At 47.2% G+C, this 21,841-nt stretch overlaps 1 protein-coding gene across 5 annotated transcripts in view; it reads right to left on the bottom strand.

The window, feature by feature from the left end:
- LOC115197403 (SLIT-ROBO Rho GTPase-activating protein 1) overlaps positions 1-21,841 on the bottom strand; it is a 185,892-nt gene that overhangs the window by 7,670 nt on the left and 156,381 nt on the right. For all 5 annotated transcript variants that reach the window (XM_029758862.1, XM_029758859.1, XM_029758858.1 and 2 more), the window contains exons 19-20: positions 17,329-17,509; positions 8,087-8,224 (exon numbers count right to left, since the gene is read on the bottom strand). In XM_029758862.1, coding sequence (XP_029614722.1) covers positions 8,087-8,224; positions 17,329-17,509 — 319 coding nt within the window. The remainder of the gene's footprint in view (positions 1-8,086; positions 8,225-17,328; positions 17,510-21,841) is intronic.

The raw sequence follows: 21,841 nt of genomic DNA, 5'->3' as shown, positions 1-21,841 counted from the left end.
TTATCGAGGTTAGCTAGCCAGCTATTTCCGTCCCCCGCGACGCCATTGTTCCATACCTAGCCAACTATTACCGACGAGCAGCATTGTAGAAACTAAATACATTACAAAGGAACGTCTTGATTAGTGTTATGTTAGCTAGCTACAAAGTTGCTTTTGTATAATAGCCAACCTCTACCGACTAGCAGCACTGTAGAAACTATTACATCACAACGGAACGACTTGATTAGTGTAGTGTTAGTGTTAGTTAGCTAGCATTTTCGTCATTTTAGTCAATAAGATTTTCGCAACGTAAGCTTAACTTTCTGAACATTCAAGACGTGTAGTCCACATGTCATTCCAATCTCCTTTGCATTAGCGTAGCCTCTTCTGTAGCTTGTCAACTATGTGTCTGGCTATCCCTGTTCTCTCCCCTCTGCACAGGCCATACAAACGCTTCACACCACGTGGCCGCTGCCACTCTAACCTGGTGCTCCCAGCGCGCACGACCCACGTGGAGTTCCAGGTCTCCGGCAGCCTCTGGAACTGCCGGTCTGCGGGCAACAAGGCTGAGTTCATCTCAGCCTATGCTACCCTCCAGTCCCTAGACTTCCTGGCGCTGACGGAACATGGATTACCACAGATAACACTGCTACTCCTACTGCTCTCTCCTCGTCTGGCCATGTGTTCTCGCATACCCCTAGAGCATCGAGCCAGCGGGGTGGTGGCACTGGAATCCTCATCTCTCCCAAGTGGACATTCTCTCTTTCTCCCCTGACCCATCTGTCTATCTCCTCATTTGAATTCCATGCTGTCACAGTTACCAGCCCTTTCAAGCTTAACATCCTTATCATTTATCGCCCTCCAGGTTCCCTTGGAGAGTTCATCAATGAGCTTGACGCCTTGATAAGTTCCTTTCCTGAGGATGGCTCACCTCTCACAGTTCTGGGTGACTTTAACCTCCCCACGTCTACCTTTGACTCATTCCTCTCTGCCTCCTTCTTTCCACTCCTCTCCTCTTTTGACCTCACCCTCTCACCTTCCCCCCCTACTCACAAGGCAGGCAATACGCTTGACCTCATCTTTACTAGATGCTGTTCTTCCACTAATCTCATTGCAACTCCCCTCCAAGTCTCCGACCACTACCTTGTATCCTTTTCCCTCTCGCTCTCATCCAACACTTCTCACTCTGCCCCTACTCGGATGGTATTGCGCTGTCCCAACCTTCGCTCTTTCTCCCGCTACTCTCTCCCGCTACTCTCTCCTCTTCCATCCTATCATCTCTTCCCTCTGCTCAAACCTTCTCCAACCTATCTCCTGATTCTGCCTCCTCAACCCTCCTCTCCTCCCTTTCTGCATCCTTTGATTTTCTCTGTCCCCTATCCTCCAGGCCGGCTCGGTCCTCCCCTCCTGCTCCGTGGCTCGACGACTCACTGCGAGCTCACAGAACAGGGCTCCGGGCAGCCGAGCGGAAATGGAGGAAAACTCGCCTCCCTGCGGACCTGGCATCCTTTCACTCCCTCCTCTCTACATTTTCCTCTTCTGTCTCTGCTGCTAAAGCTACTTTCTACCACTCTAAATTCCAAGCATCTGCCTCTAACCCTAGGAAGCTCTTTGCTACCTTCTCCTCCCCCTCCTCCCTCTCTGCGGATGACTTCGTCAACCATTTTGAAAAGAAGGTTGATGACATCCGATCCTCGTTTGCTAAGTCTAACGACACCGCTGGTCCTGCTCACACTGCCCTACCCTGTGCTTTGACCTCTTTCTCCCCTCTCTCTCCAGATGAAATCTCGCGTCTTGTGACGGCCGGCCGCCCAACAACCTGCCCACTTGACCCTATCCCCTCCTCTCCAGACCATTTCCGGAGACCTTCTCCCCTACCTCACCTCGCTCATCAACTCATCCTTGACCGCTGGCTACGTCCCTTCCGTCTTCAAGAGAGCGAGAGTTGCACCCCTTCTGAAAAAACCTACACTCGATCCCTCTGATGTCAACAACTACAGACCAGTATCCCTTCTTTCTTTTCTCTCCAAAACTCTTGAACGTGCCGTCCTTGGCCAGCTCTCCTGCTATCTCTCTCAGAATGACCTTCTTGATCCTAATCAGTCAGGTTTCAAGACTGGGCATTCAACTGAGACTGCTCTTCTCTGTGTCACGGAGGCTCTCCGCACTGCTAAAGCTAACTCTCTCTCCTCTGCTCTCATCCTTCTAGACCTATCTGCTGCCTTTGATACTGTGAACCATCAGATCCTCCTCTCCACCCTCTCCGAGCTGGGTATCTCCGGCGCGGCCCACGCTTGGATTGCGTCCTACCTGACAGGTCGCTCCTACCAGGTGGCGTGGCGAGAATCTGTCTCCGCACCACGTGCTCTCACCACTGGTGTCCCCCAGGGCTCTGTTCTAGGCCCTCTCCTATTCTCACTATACACCAAGTCACTTGGCTCGGTCATATCCTCACATGGTCTCTCCTATCATTGCTACGCAGACAACACACAATTAATCTTCTCCTTTCCCCCTTCTGATAACCAGGTGGCGAATCGCATCTCTGCATGTCTGGCAGACATATCAGTGTGGATGACGGATCACCACCTCAAGCTGAACCTCGGCAAGACGGAGCTGCTCTTCCTCCCGGGGAAGGACTGCCCGTTCCATGATCTCACCATCACGGTTGACAACTCCCTTGTGTCCTCCTCCTAGAGTGCTAAGAACCTTGGCGTGACCCTGGACAACACCCTGTCGTTCTCAACTAACATCAAGGCGGTGACCCGATCCTGTAGGTTCATGCTCTACAACATTCGCAGAGTACGACCCTGCCTCACACAGGAAGCGGCGCAGGTCCTAGTCCAGGCACTTGTCATCTCCCGTCTGGATTACTGCAACTCGCTGTTGGCTGGGCTCCCTGCCTGTGCCATTAAACCCCTACAACTCATCCAGAACGCCGCAGCCCGTCTGGTGTTCAACCTTCCCAAGTTCTCTCACGTCACCCCGCTCCTCCGCTCTCTCCACTGGCTTCCAGTTGAAGCTCGCATCCGCTACAAGTCCATGGTGCTTGCCTACGGAGCTGTGAGGGGAACGGCACCTCCGTATCTTCAGGCTCTGATCAGGCCCTACACCCAAACAAGGGCACTGCGTTCATCCACCTCTGGCCTGCTCGCCTCCCTACCTCTGAGGAAGCACAGTTCCCGCTCAGCCCAGTCAAAACTGTTCGCTGCTCTGGCACCCCAATGGTGGAACAAGCTCCCTCACGACGCCAGGACAGCGGAGTCAATCACCACCTTCCGGAGACACCTGAAACCCCACCTCTTTAAGGAATACCTGGGATAGGATAAAGTAATCCTTCTAACCCCCCCCCCCCCCCAAAAGATTTAGATGCACTATTGTAAAGTGGTTGTTCCACTGGATATCATAAGGTGAATGCACCAATTTATAAGTCGCTCTGGATAAGAGCGTCTGCTAAATGACTTAAATGTAAATGTAAAATGTACAGTCACACAGATTCTTAGTGTGGAGTAATGTACAATCACACAGATTCTTAGTCAGTGTAGGGTAATGTACAGTCACACAGATTCTTAGTCAGTATGGGGTAATGTACAATCACACAGATTCTTAGTGTGGGGTAATGTACAGTCACACAGATTCTTAGTGTGGGGTAATGTACAATCACACAGATTCTTAGTCGGTGTGGGGTAATGTACAGTCACAGATTCTTAGTCGGTGTAGGGTAATGTACAGTCACACAGATTCTTAGTCAGTATGGGGTAATGTACAGTCACACAGATTCTTAGTCAGTATGGGGTAATGTACAGTCACACAGATTCTTAGTCAGTGTGGGGTAATGTACAGTCACACAGATTCTTAGTCAGTGTGGGGTAATGTACAGTCACACAGATTCTTAGTCAGTGTAGGGTAATGTACAGTCACACAGATTCTTAGTCAGTATGGGGTAATGACCAGTCACACAGATTCTTAGTCAGTGTGGGGTAATGTACAGTCACACAGATTCTTAGTCAGTGTGGGGTAATGTACAGTCACACAGATTCTTAGTCAGTGTGGGGTAATGTACAGTCACACAGATTCTTAGTCAGTGTGGGGTAATGTACAGTCACACAGATTCTTAGTCAGTGTGGGGTAATGTACAGTCACACAGATTCTTAGTCAGTGTGGGGATATAGACTCTAGACAGAGTTGTTGAAGCCTTCTGTCTGAATGTAGTGTTCAGACGTAAACCTATATGTCAGTCCCAACGTGCTCCTAGTAGCTTGTTCTGAGGCAGGGCTCCAGCTGCAGCACTGAGAGGCCTGCAGGCTGGGTCTTTATCTGAACCACCCTCCTGACTGAACATAGATATACACCTGACCTGCCACACACAAGTGTGCATCCCTTACGCAAGGCACACACACAGAGACCTAGTAGCACACAGGCACCCTCACACACGTACAGTACACGTCTGGGTCCTGCCTCTCCACAGAAACTAATGGTCCCCTGAAGCCATCTCATTCCTCTGTAATGGGCCGGCAGAGTGGAGCAGCCCATCATCTCTACTGAGGCTCTGATAAGACCCTGGTCTGCTCTGCATATTTATCAAACCCAGCCTAGCAGGGGGCCGTCCTATAAAGTCCACTTTTTCTGACCAGAGCCCATTAGGCTCTGTTCAAAAGTAGTTCACTAAAGAGTGAATAGGGGGGCATTTGGGACACAGCCCATGAGATAGCCATAATGTTTCATCCCCCTACCTAATCAGCACCAAATGTGATAGGCTGCCTGTCTGGCAGCAGTGTCGGAGGATGATATGATAAGAGAAATATATAAAGATATTTAACCATAGAGAGATAACAATTTACGATTGTTCCAGTGGATATACTCTGAGGAAAAAGTTCATTGAAAGATGGTTATGAGTGGAGATTGTGAGGGAATAAAAGTACTTTGAGGATTTGATAAGGGGTTTTAGGGGACTTTTTCATTCACTAACTGTTTTTGTTCGGTCCTTTTTAATTCTTCAATAAACCATTGAGAGATGACAATTTTTGCCTCACCACTAACATAATATCAAACTAATATTCCCTACACAACACCAGGCAGAAATCCTAAATCAATGACTTGTTATGCAACGACACAGAAACTGACAAATAACATCTACTAAAGGGGTATTGTTGCGCTGTAGCCTGGTCCCAGATCTGTTTGTGCTGTATAGCCAACTCCTTCAGTCATTAACATGCCACAAGACCATAGTAGTCGGGAAGACAGCACAAACCGATCTGGGACCAGGCTAGCTGCACAGTACTTCCTGTCTCATATCCCAAAACCTTTATCTCCATCAAGTGTCATTCATGAGTCATTCAGGGCTCCCGAGTGGCGCAGCGGTCTAAGGCACTGCATCTCAGTGCTAGAGGTGTCACTACAGACCCTGGTTTGATTCCAGGTTGAATCACAACTGGACGTGATTGGGAGTCCCATAGGGTGGCGCACAATTGGGCCAGCGTCGTCCGGGTTTGGCCGGGGTAGGCTGTCATTGTAAATAAGAATTGGTTCTTAACTGACTTGCCAAGTTAAAGGTTAAATAAACAATAAAAATGAGTCGAGCAGCTATTCATCCCTTAATCATCCTTCCTAGGTGTCTCAGTCTAATTCCTGCCTAATTAACACGGTCTGTCTCAGCCACTCATTAAGAGTGGAGATTCATCATGGAGCTAAATATGGGACATGATGTGTTCTGATACAGATGAAGGACTGACTGGGGATTTGTGGAGAAAACACGTGGAGGGGTAAACATGTGCATGGACTCTTCATGACCAGTAGGGGGAGTAAGATCCCACAACTCAATCTATGGACAGGCTTACAGAAAGGAAAACAACGCTACAGTACAGTCTACAGACAGTCATTGGGTACTTATAAACCAAATTATAATATGAATCATGACTGCAATGTTTTCCATACTATTCATAATGTCATACAAAAGCAAACCAGATAATACCATAATGTTCTCTGGTTGACTACAATTCTAGGCTGTAATTACTGCTGTTGTATAATAGAAATGCTGTAAATGGGAGTAGAAGGAGAGATATCTAAATAAAGCCAAAGATATAAATGATTCAACAGTGCTGAGCCATGTCTGCATAGAACAGTAGAGAGGGAAAGAGAGATGGAGAGAGGGGGGGTAGAGAGGGAGGGAGGGGGGGTAGAGAGGGAGGGAGGGTGGGAAGAGAGGGAGGGAAGGTGGGAAGAGAGGGAGGGAGGGTGGGTAGAGAGGGAGGGAGGGTGGGTAGAGAGGGAGGGAGGGAGGAAGGTGGGGTAGAGAGGGAGGGAGGGAGGAAGGTGGGGTAGAGAGGGAGGGAGGGAGGAAGGTGGGGTAGAGAGGGAGGAAGGTGGGGTAGAGAAGGAGGAAGGTGGCGTAGAGTTTAGGAAGGTGGGGTAGAGAGGGAGGAAGGGGGTAGAGAGAGGGGAAGGGGGTAGAGAGAGGGGAAGGGGGTAGAGAGAGGGGAAGGGGTAGAGAGAGAGGAAGGGGTAGAGAGAGGGGAAGGGGGTAGAGAGAGAGGAAGGGGTAGAGAGAGGGGAAGGGGGGGAGAGAGAGGGGAAGGGGGAGAGAGAGGGGAAGGGGGGGAGAGAGGCAGGGAGAGAGGGGGGTAGAGAGGCAGGGCGGGAGGGGGGTAGAGAGGCAGGGAGGGAGGGGGACAGAGGCAGGGAGGGAGGGGGGGTAGAGAGGCAGGGAGGGAGGGGGGCAGAGAGGCAGGGAGGGAGGGGGGCAGAGAGGCAGGGAGGGAGGGGGGCAGAGAGGCAGGGAGGGAGGGGGGCAGAGAGGCAGGGAGGGAGGGGGGGGTAGAGAGGCAGGGGGACATACACGCAGGGAGGGAGGGGGGGTAGAGAGGCAGGTAAGGGAAGAGGGCAGAGAGGCATTGAGGGAGGGGGGCAGAGAGGCAGGGAGGGAAGAGGGGATAGAGAAAGTAGTCCTGGCTCAAGGGGTGGAGGGGTAGCGAGGGAGGGCATAACAAGGAATGGAACGCATAGCTAGTCAAAAGTATGATTCATCAACATTTCTCCTTTCAATAAAACACTATCTAAACTTACAGGCTGATGCCAGTGGCAGATTTCTCAAGGTTGCCTACTCCGTCACACAAATTAGAATGCAGCAATGAACAGAAGAACGAGTGAGAAAATACTGTCGCTCTCCCAGAAGCCTTTATAGTCCCTGCCAAAAAGATACGACAAGAGTGTGTGTGTGTGTGTGTGTGTGTGTGTATGTGTATGAGTCTGCCCTAGATTGCTCTGAGAATGACAACTATGAAATAACCCCTCTAATGTATTTACACCCTGATGTTGACTGAAGCCAACCATCTGAAAATGGACTTAGATTACCCACTGACTGGGACGATGATTCAACCATGATTCTATTGGCCATTAGGCTGAGAATAGGAGTGCTGACCTAGAATCAGGTCTCCTCTGTCCATATTATTGTTTCTAAAAAAGCTGATACTATATCAACTCTCCTAGTGTCTTTGTGAATATGAGCCCAGGTTTAGCTGCTGACAGGTTTAGCTGCTGACAGGTTTAGCTGACAGACAGGTTTAGCTGACAGACAGGTTTAGCTGACAGACAGGTTTAGCTGACAGACAGGTTTAGCTGACAGGTTTAGCTGACAGGTTTAGCTGACAGTGTGGATGACCCTGCATGTAAGATAACATCTGGTCCTTCTCATGTAGACTCACTGACTAACTCCCATACATGTCCCTCAGTCATAAGTAAAGCCAGGTACGCACAACTGTTTTTCCTTTATTGGAACTCATTCTGGATTCATCTCCATTCCACAGAATGTTTATATTTCTACATTTCATTTTTTACGTGCATCTACCTAATGTCATGTAGCCCTTTTGATCTTTTAACCTGTCGTTGACAGAGCACAGTGGAGTGAGTGGTGGTAGTCCAAGCCAGAGCCACCCACTGGCAGCCAGACCCAGAAATAAGACAGTTATTGGTTTGGCTGTAAAACAGAAATGCTTGTTCCTTGTTGGACAAGTCAAGTTGTCCCCCCCCATGTTTCAGTCCATATTCTTCTGTTTGGTGCTTAATAAATACTGCCTCACTAGGTAAGGTAGAGGTGAGATGTGGTTGAGCTCACCTGCCAATGTAGGCGTCAGTGATCCTGGTGTCCGTAGGAGAGCTCATGTCTTTTCCTGAACACTTGTCCTCAGCTCCATGGCCGCTGCTGGCCTCACTGTCAGCCTTCTGACTAAGCGTGTCTGAGAAATGATCATCCCTGCGACACGCACAAAAAAGAAGACAAAAAGACAATCCGGCAAAAGTCCAAGCAACAATAATGCAACAATTATTATTATTACAATTATTAATTATGCAACAATAATTTAGATGAAGGCATCTGATACCACAGTGAATAGTTTAGAAGATGAAGTCATCTGATACCACAGTGAATAGTTTAGAAGATGAAGGCATCTGATACCACAGTGAATAGTTTAGAAGATGAAGGCATCTGATACCACAGTGAATAGTTTAGAGGATGAAGGCATCTGATACCACAGTGAATAGTTTAGAAGATGAAGGCATCTGATACCACAGTGAATAGTTTAGAGGATGAAGGCATCTGATACCACAGTGAATAGTTTAGAAGATGAAGGCATCTGATACCACAGTGAATAGTTTAGTGCATTGAGTTCAGTCAAGCATTCCTAACTAGCCTCTCCTCCAGGCTCATGTTGACTTATAGGCCTGGATCTATTATCCTTCCATTTGTAGTGGTGTGTCCAGGGCTGCCAGGCAGCATGACCAGAGCCAGCTGTTTGGGTTATCTCAGTGGGCGTGCGTGACTGAGCTGAGCGCTAGCTGCATACACTATAGATGGTGACTGATCTTTCCAGGTGGTAGCAATCAGATCTACTTAGTAGCCACAGACCTGGGAATAATGGACTGGACAACAAACCACACACACACACACACACCTAGGGTTGCAAAGCGCAGGAATATTACCGGTCATATCCTAATGTTACTAGTAAACTACTGGAATGTTTAAGAAAATTCCAGTCATCGACCTGGCCAAGGCTTTCGACTCTGTCAATCACATTTACATGACATTTACATTACATTTAAGTCATTTAGCAGACGCTCTTATCCAGAGCGACTTACAAATTGGTGCATTCACCTTAAGATATCCAGTGGAACAACCACTTTACAATAGTGCATCTACATCTTTCGGGGGGGGGAGGGGGGGGGGGTAGAAGGATTACTTTATCCTATCCCAGGTATTCCTTAAAGAGGTGGGGTTTCAGGTGTCTCCGGAAGGTGGTGATTGACTCCGCTGTCCTGGCGTCGTGAGGGAGCTTGTTTTACCATTGGGGTGCCAGAGCAGCGAACAGTTTTGACTGGGCTGAGCGGGAGCTGTGCTTCCTCAGAGGTAGGGAGGCGAGCAGGCCAGAGGTGGATGAACGCAGTGCCCTTGTTTGGGTGTAGGGCCTGATCAGAGCCTGAAGGTACGGAGGTGCCGTTCCCCTCACAGCTCCGTAGGCAAGCAGCATGGACTTGTAGCGGATGCGAGCTTCAACTGGAAGCCAATGGAGAGAGCGGAGGAGCGGGGTGACGTGAGAGAACTTGGGAAGGTTGAACACCAGACGGGCTGCGGCGTTCTGGATGAGTTGTAGGGGTTTAATGGCACAGGCAGGGAGCCCAGCCAACAGCGAGTTGCAGTAATCCAGACGGGAGATGACAAGTGCCTGGACTAGGACCTGCGCCGCTTCCTGTGTGAGGCAGGGTCGTACTCTGCGAATGTTGTAGAGCATGAACCTACAGGATCGGGTCACCGCCTTGGTGTTAGTGGAGAACGACAGGGTGTTGTCCAGGGTCACGCCAAGGTTCTTAGCACTCTGGGAGGAGGACACAAGGGAGTTGTCAACCGTGATGGCGAGATCATGGAACGGGCAGTCCTTCCCTGGGAGGAGGAGCAGCTCCGTCTTGCCGAGGTTCAGCTTGAGGTGGTGAGCCGTCATCCACACTGATATGTCTGCCAGACATGCAGAGATGCGATTCGCCACCTGGTTATCAGAAGGGGGAAAGGAGAAGATTAATTGTGTGTCGTCTGCGTAGCAATGATAGGAGAGACCATGTGAGGATATGACCGAGCCAAGTGACTTGGTGTATAGGGAGAATAGGAGAGGGCCTAGAACAGAGCCCTGGGGGACACCAGTGGTGAGAGCACGTGGTGCGGAGACAGATTCTTGCCACCTGGTAGGAGCGACCTGTCAGGTAGGACGCAATCCAAGCGTGGGCCGCGCCGGAGATGCCCAGCTCGGAGAGGGTGGAGAGGAGGATCTGATGGTTCACGGTATCAAAGGCAGCAGATAGGTCTAGAAGGATGAGAGCAGAGGAGAGAGAGTTAGCTTTAGCAGTGCGGAGAGCCTCCGTGACACAGAGAAGAGCAGTCTCAGTTGAATGCCCAGTCTTGAAACCTGACTGATTAGGATCAAGAAGGTCATTCTGAGAGCGATAGCAGGAGAGCTGGCCAAGGACGGCACGTTCAAGAGTTTTGGAGAGAAAAGAAAGAAGGGATACTGGTCTGTAGTTGTTGACATCGGAGGGATCGAGTGTAGGTTTTTTCAGAAGGGGTGCAACTCTCGCTCTCTTGAAGACGGAAGGGACGTAGCCAGCGGTCAAGGATGAGTTGATGAGCAAGGTGAGAAGGTCTCCGGACATGGTCTGGAGAAGAGATGAGGGGATAGGGTCAAGTGGGCAGGTTGTTGGGCGGCCGGCCGTCACGAGACGCGAGATTTCATCTGGAGAGAGAGGGGAGAAAGAGGTCAAAGCACAGGGTAGGGCAGTGTGAGCAGGACCAGCGGTGTCGTTAGACTTAGCAAACGAGGATCGGATGTCATCAGCCTTCTTTTCAAAATGGTTGACGAAGTCATCCGCAGAGAGAGAGGAGGGGGGGAGGGGGAGGAGGATTCAGGAGGGAGGAGAAGGTAGCAAAGAGCTTCCTAGGGTTAGAGGCAGATGCTTGGAATTTAGAGTGGTAGAAAGTGGCTTTAGCAGCAGAGACAGAAGAGGAAAATGTAGAGAGGAGGGCGGGAAAGGATGCCAGGTCCGCAGGGAGGCGAGTTTTCCTCAATTTCCGCTCGGCTGCCCGGAGCCCTGTTCTCCACATTCTTATCGGCAGACTCAACAGCCTTGGTTTCTCAAATGATTGCCTCGCCTGGTTCACCAACTACTTCTCTGATAGAGTTCAGTGTGTTAAATCGGAGGGCCTGTTGTCCGGACCTCTGGCAGTCTCTATGGGGGTGCCGCAGGGTTCAATTCTCGGGCCGACTCTCTTCTCTGTATACATCAATGATGTCGCTCTTGCTGCTGGTGATTCTCTGATCCACCTCTACGCAGACAACACCATTCTGTATACCTCTGGCCCTTCTTTGGACACTGTGTTAACTAACCTCCAGACGAGCTTCAATGCCATACAACTCTCCTTCCGTGGCCTCCAACTGCTCTTAAATGCAAGTAAAATTAACTAGGGCTAGGGGGCAGTATTTTCACGGCCGGATAAAAAACGTACCCGATTTAATCTGATTATTACTCCTGGCCAGAAACTAGAATATGCATATAATTATTGGCTTTGGATAGAAAACACCCTAAAGTGTCTAAAACTGTTTGAATGGTGTCTGTGAGTATAACAGAACTCATATGGCAGGCAAAAACCTGAGAAGATTCCAAACAGGAAGTACCCTCTCTGACCATTCCTTGAGCTTCTTGGCTCTGTTTAAAGAAAATGTAGGATCTTTGCTGTAACGTGACACTTCCTACGGCTCCCATAGGCTCTCAGAACCCGGGAAAAAGCTGAATGATGTAATTCCAGCCGCTGGCTGAAAAACTTTAGCGCGTTTGGATGGTGGTCGATCAGAGGGCCATCAGACTGAGGCTCGTGCACGAGGGGATCCCATGTTCTTACTTTCTCTCTCTCTGTACTAAAAAACGATTTCCCGGTCGGAATATTATTGCTTTTTTATGAGAAAAATTGCATAAAAATTGATTTTTAACAGCGGTTGACATGCTTCGAAGTACGGTAATGGAATATTTCGAAATGCGTCGTGCTCGTCACCCTTCTTTACCATTCGGATAGTGTCTTGAACGCACGAACAAAACGCCGCTGTTTGGATATAACTATGGATTATTTGGGACCAAACCAACATTTGTTATTGAAGTAGAAGTCCTGGGAGTGCATTCTGACGAAGAACAGCAAAGGTAATACAATTTTTCTTATAGTAAATCTGACTTTGGGGAGTGCTAAACTTGGTGGGTATCTAAATAGCTAGCCGTGATGGCTGGGCTATCTACTGAGAATATTGCAAAATGTGCTTTCACCGAAAAGCTATTTTAAAATCGGACATAGTGAGTGCATAGAGGAGTTCTGTATCTATAATTCTTAAAATAATTATGTTTTTTGTGAACGTTTATCGTGAGTAATTTAGTAAATTCACCGGAAGTTTGCGGGGGGTATGCTAGTTCTGAACGTCACATGCTAATGTAAAAAGCTGGTTTTTGATATAAATATGAACTTGATTGAACAAAACATGCATGTATTGTATAACATAATGTCCTAGGGGTGTCATCTGATGAAGATCATCAAAGGTTAGTGCTGCATTTAGCTGTGGTTTGGATTTATGTGACATTATATGCTAGCTTGAAAAATGGGTGTCTGATTATTTCTGGCTGGGTACTCTGCTGACATAATCTAATGTTTTGCTTTCGTTGTAAAGCCTTTTTGAAATCGGACAGTGTGGTTAGATAAAGGAGAGTCTTGTCTTTAAAATGGTGTAAAATAGTCATATGTTTGAAAAATTGAAGTTTTTGTATTTTTGAGGAATTTGTAATTCGCGCCACGCCCATCATTGGCTATTGGAGCAGGTGTTCCGCTAGCGGAACGTCTAGATGTAAGAGGTTAAATGCATACTTTTCAACCGATCGCTGCGCGCACCTGCCCACCCGTCCAGCATCACTACTCTGGACGGTTCTGACTTAGAATATGTGGACAACTACAAATACCTAGGTGTCTGGTTAGACTGGAAACTCTCCTTCCAGACTCACATTAAGCATCTCCAATCCAAAATTAAATCTAGAATCGGCTTCCTATTTCGCAACAAAGCATCCTTCACTCATGCTGCCAAACATACCCTCGTAAAACTGACCATCCTACCGATCCTCGACTTCGGCAATGTCATTTACAAAATAGCCTCCAACACTCTACTCAACAAATTGGATGCAGTCTATCACAGTGCCATCCGTTTTGTCAACAAAGCCCCATACACTACCCACCACTGCGACCTGTACGCTCTCGTTGGCTGGCCCTCGCTTCATACTCGTCGCCAAACCCACTGGCTCCAGGTCATCTACAAGTCTCTGCTAGGTAAAGCCCTGCCTTATCTCAGCTCACTGGTCACCATAGCAGCACCCACCCGTAGCACGCGCTCCAGCAGGTATATCTCACTGGTCACCCCCAAAGTCAATTCTTCCTTTGGCCGCCTCTCCTTCCAGTTCTCTGCTGCCAATGACTGGAACGAACTGCAAAAATCTCTAAAGCTGGAGACTCATATCTCCCTCACTAGCTTTAAGCACCAGCTGTCAGAGCAGCTCACAGATCACGACACCTGTACATAGCTCATCTGTAAATAGCCCATCCAACTACCTCATCCTCATACTGTATTTATTTATTTATCTTGCTCCTTTGTACCCCAGTATCTCTACTTGCACATTCATCTTCTGCACATATATCACTCCAGTGTTTAATTGCTATATTGTAATTACTTCGCCACTATGGCCTATTTATTGCCTTACCTCCCTTATCCTACCTCATTTGCACATGCTGTATATATACTTTTTCTACTGTATTATTGACTGTATGTTTGTTTATTCTATGTGTAACTCTGTGTTGTTGTATGTGACACCCAAGTGTCGAACTGCTTTGCTTTATCTTGGCCTGGTCGCAGTTGTAAATGAGAACTTGTTCTCAACTAGCCTACCTGGTTAAATAAAGGTGAAATAAATAAAACATTTAAATAAAATGTGCACGCATGCTACGTCCACACAAGTATCACAAGAAGGATGACTGAGGCCCAGCAATCTGATACACAAAGCTCATCTTACTCTATTTCACCCAAGTGCTTCTATACATTGAGTGTACAAAACATGAAGAACACCTGCTCTTTCCATGACATAGACTGACCAGGTGAATCCAGGTGAAAGCTATGACCCCTTATTGATGTTACTTGATAAATCAACTGGATTGTGTATGTGTGCCATTCAGATGGTGAATGGGCAAGACAAAATATTGAAGTGCCTTTGAACGAGCTATGGTAGTAAGTGCCAGGCACACCGGTTTGTGTCAAGAACTGCAACGCTGCTGGGTTTTTCACTCTCAACAGTTTCCTGTGTGTATCAAGAATGGTCCACCACCCAAAGGACATCCAGACAACTTGACTGTGGGCATTGGAGTCAACATGGGCCCTGTGGAACGCTTTTGACACCTTGCAGAGTCCATGGCCTGACATATTGAGGCTGTTCTGAGGGTAAAATGGGGGGGGGGTAACTCAATATCAGGAAGGTGTTCCTAATGTTTGGTAAACTCAGTATATGCCACGCCGTTAATTTTTTTAGTAGTGATATCCGCCCACTAGTGCCTTGGAGAGATTTTTCCTGGACTAATAGCTCAGCTCTGAAAGAGGATACAGATGCGGAGAAAGGGAGAGACATCACTTTATCCAGGCTCTTTTATGGGGGCTGAGTGTCTCAACACTGTCTCTGAGCCCTAAGAACCCACGCACCCACACACACAAACCATGCAAAAATATAAACATCCCTTTTCAGGACCCTGTCTTTCAAAGATAATTCGTAAAAATCCATATAATGTCACAGATCTTCATTGTAAAGGGTTTAAACACTGTTTCCCATGCTTGTTCAATGAACCATAAACAATTAATGATCATGCACCTGTGGAACGGTCCTTAAGACACTAACAGCTACAGACGGTAGGCAATTAAGGTCACAGTTATGAAAACTTAGGACAATAAAGAGGCCTTTCTACTGACTCTGGAAAAACATCAAAAGAAAGATGCCCAGGGTCCCTGCTCATCTGCGTGAACGTGCCTTAGGCATGCTGCAAGGAGGCATGAGGACTGCAGATGTGCCCAGGGCAATAAATTGCTATGTCTGTACTGTGAGACGCTTAAGACGGCGCTACAGGGAGACAGGATGGACAGCTGATCGTCTTCGCAGTGGCAGACCACGTGTAACAATACATGCACAGGATCGGTACATCCGAACATCACATCTGCGGGACAGGTACAGGATGGCAACAACAACTGCCCGAGTTACACCAGGTACACACAATCCCTCCATCAGTGCTCAGACTGTCCGCAATAGGCTGAGAGAGGCTGGACTGAGGGCTTGTAGGCCTGTTGTAAGGCAGGCCCTCACCAGACATCACCGGCAACAACGTCGCCTATGGGCACAAACCCACCGTTGCTGGACCAGACAGGACTGGCAAAAAGTGCTCTTCACTGACGAGTCGCGGTTTTCTCTCACCAGGGGTGATGGTCGGATTCGCGTTTATCGTCGAAGGAATGAGCATTACACCGAGGCCTGTACTCTGGAGCGGGATCGATTTGGAGGTGGAGGGTCCGTCATGGTCTGGGGCGGTGTGTCACAGCATTATCGGACTGAGCTTGTTGTCATTGCAGGCAATCTCAACGCTGTGCGTTACAGGGAAGACATCCTCCTCCCTCATGTGGTACCCTTCCTGCAGGCTCATCCTGACATGACCCTCCAGTATGACAATGCCACCAGCCATACTGCTCGTTCTGTGTGTGATTTCCTGCAAGACAGGAATGTCAGTGTTCTGCCATGGCCAGCGAAGAGCCCGGATCTCAATCCCATTGAGCACGTCTGGGACCTGTTGGATCGGAGGGTGAGAGCTAGGGCCATTCCCCCCAGAAATGTCCGGGAACTTGCAGTTGCCTTGGTGGAAGAGTGGGGTAACATCTAACAGCAAGAACTGGCAAATATTGTGCAGTACATGAGGAGGAGATGCACTGCAGTACTTAATGCAGCTGGTGGCCACAACATATATTGACTGTTACTTTTGATTTTGACCCCCCTTTGTTCAGGGACACATTATTCCATTTATGTTAGTCACATGTCTGTGGAACTTGTTCAGTTTATGTCTCAGTTGTTGAATCTTGTTATGTTCATACAAATATTTACACATGTTAAGTTTGTTGAAAATAAACGCAGTTGACAGTGAGAGGACGTTTCTTTTTTTGCTGAGTTTATATCCCCTCCACACACTAGTACAGTATGCTTGGCCATGCTACAGGACACCCGGCTGTAAATTCTCTGGGTCATTCCTTTAACTAAGAAAACAGCCATCAGCGCCGGCGCCTCCCCCAGTGAATCATTGATACAGGCACATGTAGGGACAGCTGGTAAAGGACCTGCAGCACTAACGGAGGAGGAGAGCTTTAAACATGCGTTTCTCTGGCTAGCTACTAAACAATGTCTCTCTCACACTCTTAATGAGGGTGTAGCTCCACTCCATTAGGCAGGGATCGTTGCCAGGGCAGGGGGACGGTTGCCAGTGTGAAGGTGCGCTTGGGGTTTGTCGGGGGTGGGGGTGGGGGGTTGATAGAGGGCAGAAGGGGTAATTAAGGACCCCTAGAGAACACTTGTTCATCATAGAATGGGTAGGACAGACAGAGGCCCCCAGCCTGCAGCCCAGGACCCTGCTTCACACAGCCCCAGAGCCTTGGCCCCTCAGAGTTACTGTTAGTAAGAAAAAGCCGTGATTAATTCAGAGGAAGAACATTAAAGATGGACGGAAGTCGTCACTTTCACTCTGAAAAGGAACACCAAATGGGATTTTCTGTTAAGAGTGAAAATAAAATGCTAAATACAATGTGATTGAGTGACTGATTGGTCAGTTACGTGAGTGAGCAATAGCTTGAACAGGACACAAGTTGTAATGAGGAATCCTCTTCAAGGAAGTGGACAAATGTACTGCATACAAGAGTCCTCTCTAAACAGCAGTCATATGTATTGTTAAGGGAGTTGTGGTCTAGACTTCAAGGATGAGGACATATTGTGCAAGTACCATTATTGGAGAGCAACTACAAATCCTTCCCCACTAACGATTCCTGTGCAAAACCACCTGTAGAGTCTTTAAAAAATCATTGATTTAATTCAACATATTGTTATGTCACCAGATGTATTTACATTACCTGTCCACTAATGTCTGAAATGGAATAAGAATATGTAGATAATAAAGGTGCCAGTGTCTCCTCTAGAAGCTGTGTGTGTGTCTATGGGCTGCATACTCACATGTCCTGCACCACGATGTACTGGTGAGGTACCAGGCCGTCGATGCCGTTGTGCCGTCCCTCCCACCAGTCGTCCGACGCCCGCTGGTACAGCAGCAGGGAGGCGCCCTTCTTGAAGCACAGCTCTCGGGCAGAACGCCCCACGTAGTCAAACTTGGCGATCGCTTCGATGGGCTCGCCCTCTGCAGAAGAACACGAGGAACACACAGTCGGGTATGTCAAACTAAAGGCTGATAAAGTACATGAAGGAATCCATTTTTTTTAGCAGAGTGGTGTCATCAGAGTATAAACATTTCTGGCAATTATATGTCACGATTATGTATGTCTGAATGATGTCACAAATGGGTCTGGTATTATTGATCTGAGATTGAAAGCAGCAGTCAGTCTATTTTAGTTAGTGTCAATAACAACCGAGCTACACACATATAACAGAAAAACAGGTATCAGTGAAGAAGCACCACAGAGCTCAGATAGCAGGAAACCAGAGCAGTATGTGTGAAAAGCCACCATGACATTCTTTTCACAGAAACAACTCAGTGAGATTCCCTGATGAGCATCCTGGTGAGAGGAGCAGTGGAGAGGACAGTGATTCCAAGATAACATGTATCTTGGTTCTCTTGTTTTTTCTCCCTCTCTCCCCTCTCTGCCGTGGGGAATGACAGGGGTGTTGTGGAGTCAATGAGACGTGACAGACAGGAATTTGATCTCTGATTATATTTTCATTTCATAGTGCGCAAGCTCATAGACAAGGACACTCATAGAAGTGCGTGCGCGCACACGCAAAAATAGCTGAACTGAAAAAGTAAGAGGTTCTGATATAACAGCAGTGCAATGTAGGATGCCGTTACACCCCAGTGGACGATCCCATGGCTCGCTCTGCTCATGCATGTGAATAGGGATCACCACCTTGGAGTGAGATACAGCAACAATCGATAAAGTGAGAGGCAGAAAAGCAGCAGCTAGGCCCCAATGAATTCTCTCTCTCTCTCTCTGAAAATACATCTAAGATCCTGCTTGTCTGCTACAGGACATGATGAGCAGAGACAGACGGGGATGGGGGGGACGGGGATGGGGACGGCGGGGGTCATAGGGGAAGAGTAATGACCTGTTCAGTGTTTACTGCACTGGGTAAAGAGAATGCACTACTCCAACCATGGCTGTCTAACATACAGCAAAAAAAAAAAAAAAAACTTCAGATGAAACAGCTATTGCACACTGAGATAAAATCAATGTGCATGCTCATTCCCCTTTGACCCTATAGTGTTTTACCAACAAAGGGAAGGAACATCAATGTATTGACAGAGCGAGAGAAATGGGCATCTAAAAAAAGGACATTGTCACTCGCAGTGACAGTCATATTACGCTACGATGTCATGCATATCATTGCCAACCAGAAACTTGTTACAGGAGTTGACGGAATGCAGGTCATTAAAATTGAGTACTGTCTGTAGCACGTGAAAGAATTAAGGCACACTGGGAAGTTACATTTTTCACAGTAGCCCCATGTGAACACACACACACACACACACACACACACACACGTTGTCAGTTCTGTAAATATGGCCTCTCCAGTTCATCCATAATGGGAGTAAATGGGCTTTAACACACCAGGAGGGCTGAGAGGAGAGGGCTTGGCCTTATTGGCTGGTTACAAAAGGTGGCTGATACAACAAGAGCTAACAAAGACATTGAAGCCATGACGACAACTAAGATCGAACATTGACGTCATACAGCAGAACTGTAAATCTGAGTAAGATCCTAAGTATTTTCAACCACTAACTGAGGACAATAGGTCTGAATGGGCTTCAAGAGCCCACAGGGAACGGCAGTAACATCAGGGTCAGAAAGGCTTTCCGCTCAACCCTAACAGGGAGACAATATCTGGACCAATACCATGGTAGCTCGAGTTAGGTTCATATGGTTTATTAGGCTTGATTATCCATAATGAATTGCTTTGCAATGGATAGCTGCCATGTGTGTTTTTACCGTTCCAGAATGGAAAACTACGTGCTCTAGTCTGTACCATCAGGTGCCATTCATTAGGAAAAATAGTTTTTGTTATTGGACATGTCCAAGCAGTCAGTCCCTCCCCCGTTTCATTCCATTTTCTTCCATTTGGTGCCGAATGATCACGCCCCAGGTGTCATTAGTTAGAATGGACATAAATGTGTCTGACTCTGGAAGAGGGTGTGCTAGCAAAGCTATGTAATGAGACGTGATGCTTTACATTTCCATCCTGGAGCTCATGTATAAATGATGAAAAGGACAATCTAAAAACACTTTCAGACCTACAGGGAAAGGAGATGGGATTGTGCCTGTTATTATGATTAGGCTACTAACGTGTGCTTTTATTATTACTACGGAAACGGGTTGGGCTCCGTTGTAGCTGTTCACATTGTCTAGTCTACAACACAACTTTGAACGTTTTTGTTACGTAGTTGTACAGCATTTTTGTAAACTGTTTGTTACGTACAGTGCCTTCAGAAAGTACTCATACCCCTTGACTTATTTCAGATTTTGTTGTATTACAGCCTGAATGAAACATTAAATAGATTTGTTTCTCTCTCACCCATCTAGACATAATACTCCATAAGGATAAAGTAAAAACATGTTTCTATAAATTTGTGCTAATTTATTGAAAATGAAATAAAGAAAAATATAATTTACTTAAGTATTCACACCCCTGAGTCAATACATGTTAGAATCACCTTTAGCAGCAATTACAGCTGTGAGTCTTTCTGGGTAAGTCTCTAAGAACTTTGCATACTTGGATCGTACAATATTTGTACATTATTCTTTTAAAAATGATTCAGGCTCTGTCAAGTTGGTTGTTGATCACTGCTAGACAGTCAAGTCTTGCCATAGATTTTCAAGTCGATTTAAGTCAAAACTGTGACTAAGCCACTCAGGAACATTCAATGTCGTCCTGGTAAGCAACTCAGTGTCTACACTGGTTCAGTGTATATTTGACCTTGTGTTTTAGGTTATTGGGGCAGCAGGTAGCCTAGTGGTTAGAGCGTTGGACTAGTAACCAGCAGGTAGCCTAGTGGTTAGAGCGTTGGACTAGTAACCAGCAGGTAGCCTAGTGGTTAGAGCGTTGGACTAGTAACCAGCAGGTAGCCTAGTGGTTAGAGCGTTGGACTAGTAACCAGCAGGTAGCCTAGTGGTTAGAGCGTTGGACTAGTAACCAGCAGGTAGACTAGTGGTTAGAGCGTTGGACTAGTAACCAGCAGGTAGCCTAGTGGTTAGAGCGTTGGACTAGTAACCAGCAGGTAGCCTAGTGGTTAGAGCGTTGGACTAGTAACCAGCAGGTAGACTAGTGGTTAGAGCGTTGGACTAGTAACCAGCAGGTAGCCTAGTGGTTAGAGCGTTGGACTAGTATCGAAAGGTTGCAAATTCGAATTCCCGAGCTCACAAGGTAAAAATTTGTCGTTCTGCCCCTGAACAAGGCAGTTAACCCACTGTTCTTAGGCCGTCATTGAAAATAAGAATGTGTTCTTAACTGACTTGCCTAGTTAAATAAAAGGTCAAATAAACATTGTCCTGCTGAAAGGTCAATTTGTCTCCCAGTGTTTTGCCTGTGCTTAGCACTCCCTAGTCCATGCTGATGACAAGCATGCCCATAACATGATGCAACCACCACCATGCTTGAAAATATGAAGAATAGTACTCAGTGATGTGTTGGATTTGCCCCAAACCTAAGGCTTTGTATTCAGGACATAAAGTATATTTCTTTGCCACATTTTTTGCAGTTGTACTTTAGTGCATTATTGAAAAAAAGATACATGTTTAGGAATATTTATTCTCTACAAAATGTCTAAAAGGCACTTTAGTTGTACAGCGTTTTTGTAATGTTTCCCTGAGAAACAACCAGTTTCTGTCCTATTCAGCCATCCTGACCCCTCTGTAGCCCACGGAGGAGGTGAGTCAGTGTATTTGATTTGGAACAGACCAACTCCATCGCACCCCCCTCGTCTGAGACCGGTTCCAACAGACCAGATGGAAGAGCAGACATCTCAACTCACACTTTTTACTTAGTTTTAGAAGTATATAGTTCCCTGGCCTGCAGTGCAGTGTCTCTGAGGCTGGTGTGAGTGAGGCCTATCACATTAACACATGCTGAAGTAGTTTAAAAGCATAGACAATACAGATGGTATTATAGACACAATCATTAATCGTCATCACTCCCCATTCATATTTGGAGTTCAAAATAATTCCCCAAAAAGTATTTATATGCTGGGTATCCTTGAGTGACCACCCATAGGATTAGGGCTCGTTCAAATACTATCGGCTAACCCCAAAACTTAAAGATCCCTCATCACATCACCCGAGGGGGTCCGGAGGGATGCAGAAGAGCCCACCAGGGGCCTGGGAGGGGGGTGCTGCCATCACTGTGTGGCCCAGGTCCCATGGGGTGTTGGCGATACAGTAGGAATTAGAATATGAATAGATGCCCACATCTCTGGAGCCCAGTTCCCTGCCCCTCCAAGGTCACTCCATTTAGCAAGGCAGGA

The sequence above is a fragment of the Salmo trutta genome, chromosome 7, assembly GCF_901001165.1.
Source record: "Salmo trutta chromosome 7, fSalTru1.1, whole genome shotgun sequence".
NCBI lineage: Eukaryota > Metazoa > Chordata > Actinopteri > Salmoniformes > Salmonidae > Salmo > Salmo trutta.
This window is presented reverse-complemented; position numbering and strand designations above follow the sequence as displayed.